Source organism: Lissotriton vulgaris, chromosome 9, assembly GCF_964263255.1.
Source record: "Lissotriton vulgaris chromosome 9, aLisVul1.2, whole genome shotgun sequence".
Lineage (NCBI taxonomy): Eukaryota > Metazoa > Chordata > Amphibia > Caudata > Salamandridae > Lissotriton > Lissotriton vulgaris.
Genome location: NC_141697.1, coordinates 836180105 through 836197943, shown reverse-complemented (window position 1 = coordinate 836197943; position 17839 = coordinate 836180105). Strand labels below are relative to the sequence as shown.

At 42.5% G+C, this 17839-nt stretch overlaps 1 protein-coding gene across 1 annotated transcript in view; it reads right to left on the bottom strand.

The window, feature by feature from the left end:
* The window catches only part of SCYL1 (SCY1 like pseudokinase 1), a 1168528-nt gene that overhangs the window by 706068 nt on the left and 444621 nt on the right, over positions 1 to 17839 (bottom strand). Inside the window, exons 7-8 of the mRNA XM_086938572.1 lie at positions 6252 to 6410; positions 5935 to 6042 (exon numbers count right to left, since the gene is read on the bottom strand). Of these exons, the coding sequence (XP_086794698.1) occupies positions 5935 to 6042; positions 6252 to 6410 (267 nt within the window). The remainder of the gene's footprint in view (positions 1 to 5934; positions 6043 to 6251; positions 6411 to 17839) is intronic.

Below are 17839 nucleotides of genomic sequence, written 5' to 3'. Positions count from 1 at the left end.
AGACTCACTTCAACTCTGGTGCACCGGATAACAAGGCAAATCCTCATAGAGGTCTCGCGGTGCACAACACACACGCACGCACACAACGTTGATGAGATTCACTTAGATTCCAGTGCACAAGATCACTGGACAATCCTCACAAAGGGGTCAGGCTGCACAAAGCACACCGCGTCGCTGATCCTTGCTTGGACTCCAGGTGCCTACGAGGGTCTCAGGCTGCAACACGCACGCATCCACAGCGCCGCTGAGACTCTCATGGAAACGTTTGTGTTCCTGTGTTTCCTAAATAGGGAGCCAGCTCATCTCTGGCCCTTGGGGATAAGTTAGTTCAGGACACAGCACACATCAAAGTCAATCAATCAATCAAAGCATTTATATAGCGCACTACTCACCCAGAGGGTCTCAAGGCGCTCGGGGAGGGGGATCCGCCACTGCCCGAACAGCCAGGTCTTGAGCTGCTTCCTGAAGGCGAGGTGGTCCTGGGTCAGGCGGAGGTGGGTCGGGAGGGAGTTCCATGTCTTGGCGGCGAGGTAGGAGAAGGACCGTCCCCCAGTGGTGGCTCTTCGGATGCGGGGGACGGCGGCGAGGGCGTGGCCGATCGATCGAAGCTGGCGTTTGGGAGCGTAGAAGTTGAGGCGGCTGTTGAGGTATCCTGGTCCTTGGTTGTGTAGGGCTTTGTGAGCGTGGGTGAGGAGACGGAAGGTGATTCTCTTGTTGACCGGGAGCCAGTGCAGGTCTCTCAGGTGTTCGGAGATGTGGCTGCGACGGGGGATGTCCAGGATGAGTCGTGCTGAGGCGTTCTGGATCCGCTGAAGTCTCTTCTGGAGTTTGGCGGTGGTTCCTGCGTAGAGGGAGTTGCCGTAGTCCAGACGGCTGGTGACGAGGGCCTGGGTGACCGTCTTCCTGGTCTCGGTGGGGATCCACTGGAAGATCTTACGTAGCATGCGCAGTATGTTGAAGCACGACGAGGATACGGCGTTGACTTGTCTGGTCATGGAGAGGGAGGAGTCCAGGATGAAGCCTAGGTTGCGTGCGTGGTCTGTTGGTTTGGGTGCGCTGCCTAGTGCAGGGGGCCACCAGGAGTCGTCCCAGGCGGAGGGTGAGGATCCCAGGATGAGGACTTCGGTCTTGTCCGAGTTCAGTTTCAGGCGACTGTTCTTCATCCATTCGGCTACCTCTTTCATCCCTTCGTGAAGGTTGGCTCTGGCGGTGGCGGGGTCATTGGTGAGGGAGAGGATCAGCTGGGTGTCGTCGGCGTAGGAGATGATGTTGAGGTTGTGCTGGCGTGAGATGTCTGCGAGGGGGCTCATGTAGACGTTGAAGAGGGTTGGACTGAGCGAGGAGCCTTGAGGAACGCCGCAGATGACTTCGGTGCTTTCAGATCTGAACGGGGGGAGGCGAACTCTCTGTGTTCTTCCGGCGAGGAAGGAGGTGATCCACTCCAGTGCCTTCTCCTGGATTCCGACGTTGCTGAGTCGCTGCACTAGTGTACGGTGGCAGACAGTGTCGAAGGCAGCAGAGAGGTCTAGGAGGATGAGGGCTGCTGTTTCTCCGTTGTCAAGCAGTGCTCGGATGTCATCGGTGGCTGCGATCAGGGCGGTCTCGGTGCTGTGGTTGGCTCGGAAGCCAGACTGCGAGAGGTCGAGGGATCCGTTCGTCTCGGGGAAGGCGGCCAGCTGCTTGTTGACGGCCTTCTCGATGACTTTTGCAGGAAACGGGAGCAGCGAGATGGGGCGGTAGTTCTTGAGGTCGGTGGGGTCGGCTAATGGCTTCTTTAGTAGAGCGCTGAGTTCGGCGTGCTTCCAGCTCAGGCAAGGGGACACAGCACACCGCAAAGTCCCTTTAGCCTTTCCTTGGTTAAAACAGCAAACTGGGGGCCAGTCCCAGAACACACAGCAAGGGTCACTCCTATCCTTCAATCTCTTCAGTTGTTTCTTCCTTGGCAAAGGTCCTCTTGACCCCGAAGTAGCTCCAGTCTTGTTCACACTTGATAACGCCATTCTCCAAAGTTCAGGGGCTTCAGCTCTCATAGTTAAGCCCCTCAATGGCTTTGAAGTCTTTGCGTTCAGGGGGCACTGACCCCTGTTCAAACTAGTTCTGGGTGCCTCCCTGCATTTGAAACCTTTCATCCTTTGATTAGTGGGAGTTTGGATTCTCAATCACTCAGCAGGAGATGGGACAGTTGTTTTATAGCAGCAACCCAGGCCTCTTCACCTTTAGGGTCTTCTCTTCCCCCTACACTCCAGATGCAGGTCAGCCTGTGGCTCTCTCACCTCCTCCCCTGGGTCAAGACATTCCCCAAACCCTATCGCTTTCAAATCCAGACAGTCAATCCACAGCCAGGCAGAGACACACAGAAATGTTAGAGCACAAAAACTCAGCCACTTCTAAATGAGTGGCTTCTAAATACACAGGGCAAAAACCACCTTCATAAAAAGATGCGTTATTATATTGAGTTCAGGCATACTAAACATCGCCTTTTCATCTTATGCCTTTGGGAAGATAGGCTGGAAAACATATTACACCGCCTTCCCATTCTGTCCTATGGGCAAGATGGTCTTTCAACAGTTAAAAACGAACCAATCTATACAACCTATGAAGACCTCCAACGGTGATACTAAAACATTAGCTTTCGCAGACGACATAGCGATTGTTACAATCGATCCAAGGGTGGCAGTCAAGGTAATGGAGGAAGAAGCGAAAAGGTTCGGGGAGATTTCTGGGTATAAACTGAACCAAACAAAAACCCAGATTATAATTAATAATGAAATTAATTTTTCTGATGAAAGGGTTGTGGGTAACGCACTATATCTTGGTGTAAATATCACCTCAAACTTAAATAACTTTGTGACCCTTAACCTTGACCCACTATTGAAACAGACAAAAAAACCTAACTAGGTTGCATAATTTACATTTAACAATTACCAGAAGATGCAACCTTATTAAAATGGTATTTTTCCCTAAATTTTTGTACTTTTTTCGTACAATGTGTTTAAACTTTGACCCATTGCTATTCAAGGAAATAGACAATATCTTTTCTGGTTTTATCTGGGGATATGGAAGAACACGCAGAGCCCATAGATTTATTGCCCTTCAAGGAAAAGAGGTGGTCTAGCGCTGCCTAACTTTAAATTGTATTGGTGGGCTACAATTCTTATATATAGTCGTTTACTCTTAACCCCCAGGCTAGATTCTAATCCAGTCCGGTCTGTTCCAACTCCACAGGAACTTATCCTAGGCAATGAGGCAAGTGACCATCTATGGAAATTAACATTTGATTGTCATTTTAAAAAAGTGTGCTTTAAAACACTTAAAGGTATTTATACCGTCTGGAACCAGGTTTGAAAACTCTTGGGGATTGGTAGGTTCTCCTACTATACTACGCTAGAAAGTAACACTAATCTTCCTGAAATCTTTATGGATTCCTGCATGAGGCGATGGGTCAGATCTGGAATTTCACAATTTGGCTCGTTGTATGATTCCATGGGTTTTTGCTCATTCGAATCCTTAAAAATTAAATACGGGTTGGAATCTCGTGATTCTTATAAATACCTGCAAGTTAGGGATTTCATTCTAAAGAAGGGGGGTGGCAGCGTGTCCTTCAAGAAAATTTTAGCAATTGAAACAGTGGTCAAAACAGATAGGGTTAAAATTGGAGAAATCTATAAAGATTTAGCTGCAGCCCTACCTGATTTAGATAAACATACACGCACCTGGCAGAATAAACTAGGTATTTCAGAGATTATAACGCATAAAGCATTGGAATTGTCAAGCTCTATATTAATGTCCACCAAACTACAAGCCCAATTTTACAAAACTTTTTTCCGACTTTACTATACCCCTAGAAGGATATCCAAATGGAGTGTAGGCAAAGGTACATTATGCCCTAGATGTGCGACACCTGAAGCCGATCTAATACATATGCTGGCCACATGCCACACCTTAGGCACCATCAAACGAGGATTTTCTATCTTTCTATCCGGAATCTTAGAGACTAGCATAGAGATTACAACAGCAGAAATAATACTAGGGGTAGATAGGGATACTAGACCAAATGCCCTCCAGGGACTTATATTTATTTTGATGGCGGTATTAAGAATTTATCCCTGACATCCGTCTGGCTGAATCAATATCCACCTACATTTCAACAATGGCGGACACTCTTTTTAGCTACATATAGCCTGGAAATAGCTATCTATAGCCGGAAGGGCTTGAAGAAGAAAAAAAAAAGGACTAGAAATTTGGCACCCGGTCACATTATGGATAGGGGGACCGAATTAGTAATGCTGTTTAATTACTATAATGGAGAGGTCCTTGGATTCTCTTTATTTTTGCTTTTCTTTTTCCTTTTTTTGTTTCTTGTATCGCCTTATGCAAATCTATCTTATTTGGGACAACCTCAAGATGATGATTTATTTGTATTGTATAGAATGCTGCCTGTATTGGGAGGGGGGTGGGGGGGCTTGGGGGGGGTTATTTAATTGCAAAAAAAAAAAAAAAAAAATCAATAAAGAATTGTTCCAAAAAAAAAAATGGACTGTGCCAAGCATTTGGGGAAGGGCGCAATTAAAAAAAGTCTGGTGCTTCTAGACTGTAAGGGGAATTTTAGTGAGAGCATATGGTTGATATGCAGCAGAAGCTGGTAAAAAAAAATTGAAGAAAAAAACAACGAAATGGAGATTATTTCACTGTCAGGACGTGGCACACGCCTTCGTACGTGTCCTACCTTTCACATGCACTGCACCCTGCCCAGGGGGTACCCTAGACCTACCATAGGGGTGTCTGGGGTGCACAGAAAGGGAAGGGTAAGGTCTGGCAATTGAGTGCACTTGTCGGAACAACATGGCAGTTTACCAAACTGCGCGCAGGCCCTACAATGGCAGGCCTGAGTTTCCTTTTTAAGGCTACTTGTGTGGGTGGCAGAAATAGTGCTGCAGGCCCACTAGTAGTATTTGCATTACCAGCCCTGGCACACATAGTGCCCTTTACTAGGGACTTTACTAGTGAGGCAAACATACCAATCATGGACAACCAATTACCATTATACTTTATACAGGGAGCACTTGCACTTTGACTTTGATTTGGATGAAGGCAATAGGACAGAACAGTGGCTTTGCGTTCTTGCAAGGTAGAATTGTGCAAGAATGAAGCAGAACTTTAGGTTGAAGCTAAAACCATGGTACTGTGAGAAATTGGGAAGAAAGAGGTCTTGTGATTGAACCGAAGGGCTGTTCATGAAACGCAAGCGTCTGACCTAGGACATGGGATCAGGTAGGCCTTACTGGAAAGTAGTATGGTCATTAGGATGACACACCCGTAACATACAAACTGATATCTAAAGAAAGATAAAATGTGTTGTTGCCATGCTGATGTAACGGTCGATTCACTGTGCACCAATAATAATCAATATACCACGTAATTAGTGCTTGAGCTGCACCTATTAATTTCTTATGCTACAAATACTGCTAAAAAATTGTCACTTACTGACTGTGTAATAATCTCAGATCTTCCTTTGAGAGTGTAGAAGAATGTAATTGTTTGTGTAATCAAGAGAGCTTCATGGAACATTGCTCCCAATGAAAATTCCTGTTTAATTAAATGTTTTATGCTGATACCAGTAAGCGCCAGAAATTTACTCACAAGCATAAGACAGTATTTTCTTTGACAATACCCATCTGATTTAAAGTTTATAGCCATGTTTACACTCTAAAACGGCAGGCAGGACATAGTCTTATTTTGGTGGGTGTGTTTCATCCGCCCTGCTGTAAATAACCTAGTCCCACTTTCCTTGGTTATGTGGTATGCACGTTAGAATGAAGCTAAGAGTTAAACATCGGAGAATGTACACAAGGTAAATGTACAGACAAGAACCCTAGAAGTAAAGTGGATCTAGCAAATTTAGATCACGGGTGCCATCATTCATATAAAACATACCTGCTGGAGCAGCCTGATCCTCATGGCTCGGTCTGTAGACGAGAACATTTTGATGATTACAGGAATGATTTTCTGCTGGTATTCTTCAACAGTGAGAAACTTGCCCACCTGCAAAAGAACAAATGATTTAAAGTAAAAAAAAAAAAAAGGTGAAAAGTAAAATAACTGCCTTTCTAGGCAGTCTATATTGATGCAACAAAATAAAACTAAAATATATTTAGTGATATTATTGTAGCACTAAGGATGCAAAATAGTAAACTTGCCCTTCACGATGCCTCCCACAGAAACCCAAGAAATCAAATTTACCATGCAAATACCTTAAATAGAGGGGTTAATATGACCGCCCCAGCACAACCAAACTCAAAAGCTGTGAGCAGCTGAGGGAGGATCTTATGCCGGCAGAAATCCTCTGGAAAAGACTCCAGATTGTTGCTAAGATGCTGGAAGAATGTCTGCAGTTCTGCTGGCTCTTTAATCTGTACAGAAATAAGACACAAATGTCAACATGTCAGGACTTGAGAGAGGAATACAGTCAATTGGCAATAGAAACAAACAAGCAACCTCTAACATCCTGTTAACAAAGGAGCTGTATATAAAAGACAGAAAAGATCTGAAAGAACTAGAATGAGAAGAATGTACCAGATGGACCCAAAAAACATGGAAGTGGAAGCTTGCACTGAACATGATTTGATAAAAATAGCACAATGAAGAGAGTAGGTAGAGCATCATGAAGCTTTATGAAGTACAAAAAAACACCACTTTGACTGGAGGAGGAGGATGATTAAACTTCATGTAGTATGGGGATGGGGAAAGAAAGAGGAATTATTTTAAATTGATAGTATTAATTGCTGCTTCTTAAGTTAAAAAAAATTCCAAAGGGTTGAGATAACCGTAAAGAATGAGGAAAAAAGCTCAGCCGATTCAAGAAAACGAAATGTCCCAGCAGGGAGATGTGAATACCACTATCTGGCATTCTTTAATTCCACTCGCTGTAGAGAGAACTTTAACTGGACGATTTCCTAAACAGTCCAGTTTTAATGTAAGTTTATTTTATTTGTTGATTAATTAAAATCATTACTAACAGCTGGAAACAAATTCAGTTTACAAACTAGTTAAAACAGACCGATAGAAAAAAATACAAAACCAGCACATTATTAAATCCGAGATGAGTTCGACAGTAACGCATACATAATTGGCTCAAGTTGGAAAAAATTAGTTTTCTATTAGGCAATTTGACAGCAAAAGGAATAAAGTGCAATGTGCAATCTTGATCAACATAAGCAGCAAAGATGTATGATAAAACCATTTTAGATTAAAAATAAGCATAATACACTGCCCACCGGCCAAATTTGGAGAACTTTGTATGAAAGTAACATATGAGAGTGGGGCAGGTACCTCGACTTGTACTTACAAAAGCAAATACTGTTACTATTAGTCCGGTAATACTGAGGATTACATTAAAGTGCCAAGTGCTAGCAATAGATATTATCCATAAAGAAGATATAATCCAGGAAACATTAAAATAAGGTGGAACAATAGTAAAAATTATGCTTAAAACGTGCTTTAAAATAGCCCAGCTGTCCCTAAAAATGTTTAAAAATATTATGTCATTCACCTTTTAGTTAACTTTCATATCAGATGTCTTCCTGACATAATTTTGTTTCAGCTATAAGGATAAACTTAACAAACTGATGAATTAAAGTAGCTGTAATACCCCCTAAACATACAATAATTGCAGTTCTGCAAGTTCTTACTCCCAATTCCCTAAATATCAGCTTTAAAATCATCTTTCGTTCTGCAAGCAGTTTTGGACACAAAGTTACTATATGCTGTAAGGTTTCTTCATTCTTGCCACATAATTTACAGACAATAGATTGCCACTTTTTTCCCCATTTTGGGGTTCCATTTTTGGTTGGGTAGCTCCCAAACCTTTACAACATAAATTTGTTCCTAATTAGAGGTTTTAAATGAAATAGCAAATAAGGTTGGGGATACAGTTTAATAAAAGAATTAGCAATTGACCAAAGATGTTTTTTTACCCTTAGTTCATCTTTGTCCATTATGTAAGACAAAAGGGCTGCTGATTGATTAATTGTTTTTTTGTAAACCATTTTACTCCTTGTTTCATCCACTAATTTCGGGCATTCAAAGGTGTGTAAACAATCATCTAGATAGGATTGCCAGCTTTTCGAATGGCCCCTCTTTCGATCTCAAGCCAACACAACTCAGCCAGCGAACCTTCCTCGGATCTGGATAAAAACAGTAAGTACTTTAAAAATGTAGATTGTCTGACTATACTCCGTTTCTTCAATCCAAATTTGAGTCTAACATTCACCCGGCTATTGTGGTTAGGGATTCGAAAGACCGATTTGTATGCCCTTATTTCAATATCGTCTAGTAATTTCGTAACTTTGCCCCGAAAAATAATAGAACCATAATCCAAAGAGGGAATTGACTTCGCTTTCATGGCTTTTAACAAATGATCATAATTTGGGCATAGTAATTTGTCTCTCAGTTTTCTAAAGGCGAATGTAAGAGATGATCCTTTAGCTTCAAGATTATTAAAATGTTTCCTAAAAGATAAATTATGATCAAATGTAATCCCCAAGTATTGTATGATTGTACACACTCAATAACCAGACCGTTAATATTCCATTATTTAGGTCCTAGGTTACCTTTTCCCATGGTCATAATTTTTGTTTTTTTTGTATTTATCTTTAGACCATTTCCTTCAACATATAGATTAAAAGAATCTATTAATCTTTTAAGACCTATATCTGTCTGGCTTAATAAAATAGTGTCATCGGCATATTGTAAGTATTTGATCTCTTTACCCATCACAGAGGGTGAATGAGCATTAATGTCTTTAAAATGGGCCGGAAGGTCAGACATAAAAAGATTAAAAAGGCAAGGGGCTAAAACACAACCTTGTTTCAAGCCTATATTGGTTTCAAGGCGACGGGTTGCATGTCTACCATTGTCTTCTTAAATCTGGACCCAAGTGTCGGAATATAATAACTTGATCATTTTTAAAAGTGTGTCAGATATCCCCCAATCAGCTAATTTTGTCCATAAAAAGTCTCGGGGCACAGAGTCAAAGGCAGCTTTTAAGTCAATAAAACATATATATCATTTTTGTTTCCTGAATTTAGCTCTTTCGCCTAAAAGAGTTAATAAAACCAAGTTTGTATAAGTGGATTCGCCCTTTCTAAACCCAGTTTTGAAATTTGGTATAAGATCTTCTCTTAAAGCCCATGATTCCAATTCCTCTAGAAGGCAGCTTGCAAATATTTTGGCATCAACATCTGTTAAGGCTATTAGTCTGTAGTTTGCTGGGTTCTCTTGGGGGCCACTTTTATAAATTGGTTGTATGATGCTTCCCTGCCAAGAAGTAAGAATTTTACCTGTACCGAGTACATCATTAAACAGGAGCGTAAGGACCTCTGGCCAATCTTTTAAAGTAGCTTTAAAAATTGCGTTTGGCATTCCGTTAGGACCAGGTGCACTGTTTGATCGAATCTTGTTTATCACTTTTTTAATTTTATCTACCGCCCATGACTCAGTATCCTGGGTGCGTGTTAGATCTTGCCCCGATATTTCTATAGTCTCTGGGCAGTTATTACGAGTAGAAATAGTTTTATCACCAATACACTGAGGGCCTACATTAATACTTTTAAAATTATTGAAAAAGATTACCCAAGTCGATTCATCAATATTTGCACTATTGCTTCTATTGTTTCCGTTTTCTAGATTACTAATAATACTCCAAAAACGCCTCGGATCTTTCGATTTACAGGCATGATGTAATGTGGACCAAATAGTTTCATAGTGTGCTTGTTTGGCTTTCCAGATTTCGTTCCTATAAACATTTTTTAATTTTCTAATTTGTTGAGCTACTACAATGTATGAAGATCCGTTCGCTTTCCTATATATTGATCTTATTGTTTTATTAAGATTACTTTTAAGGTATTGTAAGCGATGGGAAAACCATCATGGATTCCTGGGAATCAACATCTTACCACCTGAAGCATAGGTTAGGGAAATTAGCTAAAAGCGCAGTACATAAACAAGGCCAAAGTTCTACCATAGAATTACCCTCTGAGATCGCATCTTGTAGATCTACAATTAGACAGGCCAGCACTTCTAAGACATCTTTTTTGATTTTATCATTCCATATAAGTCTTTTTAGATTGAAGGCGGAAGGCACTGTTTTAATTACTCTCAACTCCGGCAGATAATCAAAGCAAAAGCAAGAGTAATAACTTGAGGGTTATGGTCGCTCTCAATCGTTGGTACAACCTGATAGCTTTGGACTGCTTTCACAAGTTTATCCGAAATTATGCTGTAATCAATTATGGAAGGACTAACACTTTTGCTGAATGTTGGTGTATTATTAGCGTCTTTAAGGATATCTAAATTAAATTTTATTAACTCACATTTGGCCCATTCTGATAAAGTATTTGACGGTGTCATCCCTTTTTTATATGAAAAAAGGTGCATGTTAAAATCCCCAGTAATGATGATCATCGAGTCCAAATGGTCATAATATAACACTTTCACCGTTTCCCATAACTGTACAAGTTGTGTAGACCATATCTTTTTCTTTGAACTCAAGTAAACATTTAGAAAAATTATTGATTGTTTGGCAATTAATTTAACACACAGTATCCATTTTACTTGAAGATCTATCTGAAAGTGTTTTACATCAAGGTTTAGGGAAACATATAGAGAGGCCTCCACTAGGATGACCTATAGAGGCCTCGCGATTTGCCACATTCAGGTATTCAAAATAGCCGATAACAGGTTCGCTACACATAAGCCAAGTCTCCGGTAGAATTAAAATATCAAAGGAAGTCAGGAAACTCATTACACTCGAGTCCTCAAGAAGTGTTTTAAAACCGTTAGTGTTCCAAGAACAGAATTTCAGAGGATTTAATGTTTTTACAGGGAAAGGTCGACATCAATCATTCTTTGCAGAATTAGCCTTTGAAAGAATTGAAGGAAGCCAACTCCAATCCTCAATTGGGTTGGGTGGTCCTTAGTTCTTCACATACTCGTGAACCTGACTGACAGGTCCTGATCTTAATACCACAAAACAGGTTCAGCTCGGTTGATGGACCTGAAGCACCTTTCAGAACTCTATCAAGTGAACCCTGCACTAGTTTTTGTCTGCTCTTTATTTGAGTCATACTACAAGGAGATTTAACAGGAATCAATATAGTTGGGTAATGGTACTAAAAATATTCCTGACTTTAATGCCCCATTTATCAAATGTGTCAACATTGGAAATTATTTTACTGGCAATATCCTCACTTCGCCAAGTAGTAACAGATGTTTTGTTGCTGCAATCGGTCTTGAACTCCACAGAATCCAGATCTTCCGATGTTACATACTTCAGATCTGGTATTGCATTAAATAACTTCAGAATATTTCCACGATTCAGAATATCATAAGGACCTCTGGTGGTGTACTGGGGGCAAAATACTACTGTCCTCTTTTCGACCCGGCTGTCTGTGCTTTCTTTTTCATCATTGACTCTAGAAACAACCAAGGCCGACCTCACATCGTCAGGGTTCAAGACGGCCACTACCTGCTGACGATAGGCGGACCGCTCAATAGATTTTTTGGCTAAGTGCATGAGGGAGCAGCATGTGTTTTATTTCCCGAGCCATTTGAATTTATTAAGTTTACGTTTTCCCAATTGGGGGTGGTTTGTTCGCCATGTTTTTTCACTGATTCAACAAATTTTGGATCAGGCTTGGGGTCTCTGGTTTGGGAAACCTCGGGCCTCATGCTAGCATGGATCTCACCCTGCGCTAGGTTATTAATGGAATTACCATTTTGTTAGTTCTTTAAGTTAGCTTCAGGTACTTCTACAAGTCTAAATATTGGAAATAGGGCTTTTTTTACGGGTTCTTTGATATTTTTTGGGTGTGTGGGTGCTTACTCTATTTCAAATTCCTTGATATTTTGGGGGTTTATGGAATCTTCCTCTCTGGGGAGTTCAATTACATGAAAGATTTTATTATGATTTTTCCTCAACCTTTTTCTGGCCCTTTTTGATAAGATCCCAGGATTAGCACCTGTGACGTGGCCAATTTCTGGGATCTTTTTCGCTTTAGAATTTTTGATGATAACTTTTGGCGATTTAATTCCCTCCGAGCTCTTACATTTCACTTCAACAGGCAACAAATGAGACTTATTTATACCATCTTTAATTGCGCTGTTTCTGCTGTTGTGTGAAATGTCTAAATTGTCTATAGTAGACTCCCCACCATCAGTAGGTTCATTAATAGCATTTTGTTTACCGAGACAATTAATACCCTCTTCGATATATTGAACCTTTCTAACAGACAACAATTTTACCTCCTGTACCATAGAACTAACAATTGACGGTAGATCTGAAATTTTGTCACAGGTACAGGTTATTAGTTTATCTTCTTTGTCCTTTTGTACTTTGGTAATCAAATCAGAGAGATGGTGTAATTTTTCATCTATTCCAACTACATATGATGTCAGTGTATTTAAAATGTCCACCTGCATGTCTAATTTGTCTGAGTGGAAATTAAGGGCATTAGTAATGGAGTCCATAGTATCAAGTAGACTATCCCATAATCCACCCTCAGGACTAGGTTTTCTCCCTGTTTGCCCTGATCTTACCTGAAAATTCCCGTCAAATTTGGTTAGCAAAGAAAGATCCAATGAATTCAATCTATCGTTTGAGTCTATATTGATGAATTTTCTTTGATCACTCACAATGGGATCTTTCAGCATTAACCACACCTGGAAACAATAATGATTTATTCAAGAAGAAACTATTCTCCAAGGTTATACTTAACTGATCCAGGTTAAGGGGTCTTACATTGCCATTTTTGTTAGAATGTCCATTTGGGCTAGATACTAGGTAGGCGGATGATAAAGCCCTATCTAATACAAAAACCTCCTCACTTGTGTTCTGTTCAAAACCTGAGGAGATATCAATGACTGACCCTTGCTCTTTTTGCCTTCCAGCAGTCTGATTACAGAAAGCATCCTGACTACTGACGGCTTCAGTGGACTCTGTGCGGCAAACTGCAGATTTATGTGTATGGATTTGAGCTTTGTGAGTTTGAGCTTTTACCCCAATATGACCGGTAGACGAAAAGGAGAGTTTGAACTCAGATGAGATCCCTGCTATATCTGCACTTTCAACACTATTCCCCTTTTTACTTTTAACAGAAGTGATCTTATTGTGACAAACTACATCCTCCTTTTGCTCATCTATTTCTAGTGAAGGCTCCATTAATACACATGGGTGGGCACCTTTTTTACCCAGTGGCACGGAAGGTACGGAAGGTAAGGAGTGCGTATCACAGATATCAACAGAACCACAAGTGATATTATTATTATTGTTTTTTCTTTGTTGTTTTAGAGACTGCTTTTGTTAATACTTAAGGAAAAAGCTCTTAATAGATGGCTGGGTAACATGGGTGACATGAGGCAAGTTCGCACAGTCATGTCCGGGAGTGGCAGGGGCAACCACCAATTGAGCCTGGTCATTTAAATGCTCCTTTCTAAAGACCAATGTCGCTACCTCAACTGGGTCTGTTGAATGCAAAGTTGTATCCCTTAATGGAGCACAAGCACCAGGACCTCCTTCAATGTCATTTTCTTGCCCCTGCTTGATTTGGGATGCAGCGTCCTTAAGCTCTTCTGGCTTTTGTTGTTTTTTCTGTTTTGGCAGAGCCCCACGTTGACGGCCTGATCTCATATCCACAGATCCACAGATCACACTGGCACCTCGCCTCCTGCTCACCTCCTCCACTTCTCTCCCCCTCTCCGCTTCTCTTCACACATCACGCCTCAGGATCTACAGACAAGTGAGGCTATTCCGCTCACCCACCCTAACTCTTCTCCAGGCCCCACTACAGTCAACACGCCCCCCCCCTGCTTGTCTGCTCGCTTGCTATGTGCCCGCTCGTTTGCTATGTGCCCGCCCCACTATCTCCTATACCCCCAAAAGCCTCCGAACTGAGGCGAGGCAAAGCAGAGGCAACAGGGCAACCACGGCGACCAGCGACCAGCAGCTGTCGGGGGCTGGCGGGAGGCGGTGGGACTAGGGAATCGTAGGAGAAAAGTCGGGTGAGACGTGAGATGCGGAGATCTTATGTGGGAGTAGGAGCGCTCAATAGACTGGTAATGGCCCAGGGCTCGGCAACCTTAGCGGCTCTACGGCTCGGCAGCAAGTACAGGATTCCTCCTTCTGTGCTCCCCTGCGATAGGTTGTTGCAGATATTGAGACTGAGTAATGACGGAGGGCTTTCACAGACTTTCGCAGACTGCAGCGGGTTAATACAATGGCTGCTGCTGTAAGAGAATTTTTTTTGTGTGACCTTGTTTGTGAGGTGTTAGCGAGGCGTTTGTCCGCTGGCTGACGTTGGTAGCGGAGTGATTTGGCGGGCAAATGGTGGGCTTTAACTTTTCATCCTCTTTCTGTCACTGCCACTTTTTGCCTCTAACAGGGGAGAATAGCCCCGCGGGGCCAAGAATCAAATTGCTGGCATGGGCATGGGCAGGGTTTATAGTTCAAGGGCGGGCGAGGGGGGAGGTAGAGAGACAGTCTGCTTTCAGTGCTCGCCTCCCTACACCGCTTCCTCTTAGCAGGACAGAGCAGATCATGGTGCTTGACCCTAGGCGCTCTCACCTGGTGGCAGGCAAACTCGAGAAAAGCAGACTGAAGGGTAGCTTGGTTGGCCTCTATCCTCTCAACGAACGCCAAATCCGCCAAGACCGCGGCATCTTTTTTCCGGCGATCCAGCAGGCTCGAGCTCGGGCTCAGCTAAACCACAGAGCACCGAGCTCCGTAGCAAAGGTGGGGCGATTTCGGCGATTTTCAGCTGCTAGTAACGCCGTATCCACTGCGACCTGTCCCCTCTGCTCCGCTCCGCTCTGCTCTGCTCGGTCAACTCGTTCCGCACTCAGTTTTAATGTGTTTTCTTAATAAAACATAGGGGTCTATTATGATGGCGGACGGATGGCTGCCGCCGGGCCGGTGGTGGACATCCGCCCGCGGACGCAACCCGGAAAACTGCTGGTCCCATTAGCATGGCGGTGACATTCTCTGCCTGCCATTTTTCCCCCGGTACCAGTCCGCACGCCTGACTAGCAGGCAGAACTGGACTGCTACAATGGTGCTGGTGTAGGTCCAGGCTCCGCTGGTATGAATATGATGCCGGCGGTAGCCAGCCTTTCCGCAGCGGTGGGACCACCATGGAAAGCATCCGAAAAATGTCTCCGGGGGCCCATTGCGGGTCCCCAATGTGTTGGGGGGTGTGTGGGTGCACTGAGGGGCCCCCTACATGTCTCTGTACTAGGTGGCAGGCACTGTGCAGTGCCTGCCACACAGTGCAGTGATATGCATGACATGCTCCCTTTCACATCGCAGCGGTGCTGCTGGCAACCGCCGCAATGTTAAAGGCCACGATCGTACCGACGCGGTAAAATTTCCGGAGCATACTAATTGGACTGGCGGTTATGCCGCGGTCCTAGTGGGTGGTCTTTTCCCGTTATGATGGCGGCGTGATTTTCCGACCGCCATCTAATAGACCCCTTAGTGTAGGTCAGGTCCATACTGGGTATACAAGGCATTCTACAGTTTAAACTCCAGCATACCAAAAGAACAACTGTTGTGTCAATAAGGCAATTAGCAAAAAATTGGTTGGTGGTGGATTCGGAGCCTTGGTTGATGCCACACACACAGCCATACAATACCGAAATAACCAAGAGGCTATATGTGGGGGCACTTATTCTTACTTTGTGGTAGTGCATTAGTCAGATGACCTTAGTCCTCATGAAACCCAAAAAATAACAGTTTAAAACATCAACTCGCCCTTTAGTTGTTTCATGAATTAATCCCAAAAAGGGAGATTGTCACTTTGATATATTGACATTTTCCTCCTTGAACATTTTGCTGGGAAAGACTTCTAAAAATGTGGTTTTGTACAGTGTTTACACTGTTTATGTTTATATATATGAATAGCAAACAAAATCTTTCAAATCAAGAGTTTAGAGTCTGCACTCGAAGCGGGAAACTCTCATGGCAATCCATTCATAATTCGTTCTGAGACATAGTTAATTCATTAGAGACGCATTTCGGCCGACGGCACAGCCTTTCTCAATCCAACTATTAAAACGCTTTGCTTGCAATTAAATACTTACTGGTCACTCAACATGGAAAAAATACTTTTCGTTTGTAGCCAGCAGCCAATTTCAGCAGAAAATAGTTTGCTTTTATAAAAAAAGTTTGCAATTCTCCATAACCATTTCATTTTTAAACCTCAAATAGGCTGATAACTGTAGTTTTCTAGTTAGCATACGACATTAACATAATTTCTCGATTTAAACACATGCGACATAGAAGCACTGATGTCCATTCAGTTTAATATGTGAGCAACTGGAATCGGTTTTTCAAATGCAGCATGCTGCCTTGATTTGTCATGTTCGCTCACAGACATGGCAAACGTTATCCACTTCAACCTTTCACTCTGTGCAGTTTGTCTTCCAAATACACAATGTGTTTTCCTTCCTCTGCCAATGCCTATGGTGCCCTGTTCCTGAAATCGTTTTCCCATCAGGGGCGTGAACAGGGGCTTATCGCAGGGGGGAAAGTTCTCGCCAAGATATATAGGTATGTTCATATATTTTGAGCACTGCGTTTTAAGGAGGCTTGGATGCAGCAGCTGCCGGGGGTGGGTGCATTGACCTAACCGCCTGTCTCACGAAGTCCCCGGGACCCAGGCCCTTGGCCAAGAAAAGGCTGGAAAGCCTGCTGGCTATGATAACTGAGAGGATATGTACTCGATTAGAGATCCCTTTCGTTTCCACAAAAGGGGCAGAACTAAACAAAAACAATTGTTCTGTTGGGAATCGCATTTACATTGAAGATATAATGAATATACAAATGTGTAGATATATCCAGTGAGTAATATATCACGGAACACAACGGATGCTGAAAACAAAGAAAAAATCAAAGGAAACAATATAATACAGCAAAACAACTGACCACACTGGAAGGTAAAGGAAAATCTTTTGTATTCAGCCTTTTAGTCAATTTGATTCTCATTATATTTGGGAAGCTGTCCAAAACACAATACATCAACTGAAAATACATGGGGTGGGTAAGTCGTGACTAAGTGACTGAGTGCTCAACAGACATTAAACAACAAACATGACCCTACATCTAGAAATCATATTAAATCCATATATGTCCACTCTAGGTTACAGTAGTTTCAAACAGATATATTATTTCTTTAGTTGATTGGAACTCTGTATGGACGGATACATAGACTGAACGTCGACGTTTAGACCCTAAAACTGGATACGCTGATTTTTGAGCATATAAGGCGGGTCTTCCTCAGGACTGCAAGAAGGTTGGACAACCTATTATTGTAAAATAAAATCAGGTCAGGGCCTAATGTGTGTCAGTGTTGAAATATTTCCAGCCTAGGTTCCCGATGTGGCTTACCTTGGTAAAAGGTAAATGTTTCAAGAGAAAGTTCTTCAATTGAAAGGTTGGGGAATGTCAGCCGACAAACTCCCATTCGTGTAAGGCGTAAATTCCTATAGAAAGAAGCGCAGTATGCTATTAGAACTCCGCTATGTGCAGACAGAGTGAGCCATCTGGGCTAATATGGTCATGTTGTTGCCTACCTTAATTGTCTTTTTTGCGGTCTTCAACATGAGCCTGTTGCAAGATCCGTGAAGGGCGGTGCCGCCATTGCGATCACCTATAGGGATAGAGTTTCCATCTCAGTTGAGAGCAAGAATGTGCAGTAATGGGTTTACTATACAATTGTTGAGGCGAGTTATGTGCATAAAAAACTGGCTCGCGGTGGTGTGCGTTGGGCCATAGCTATGTACATAAATT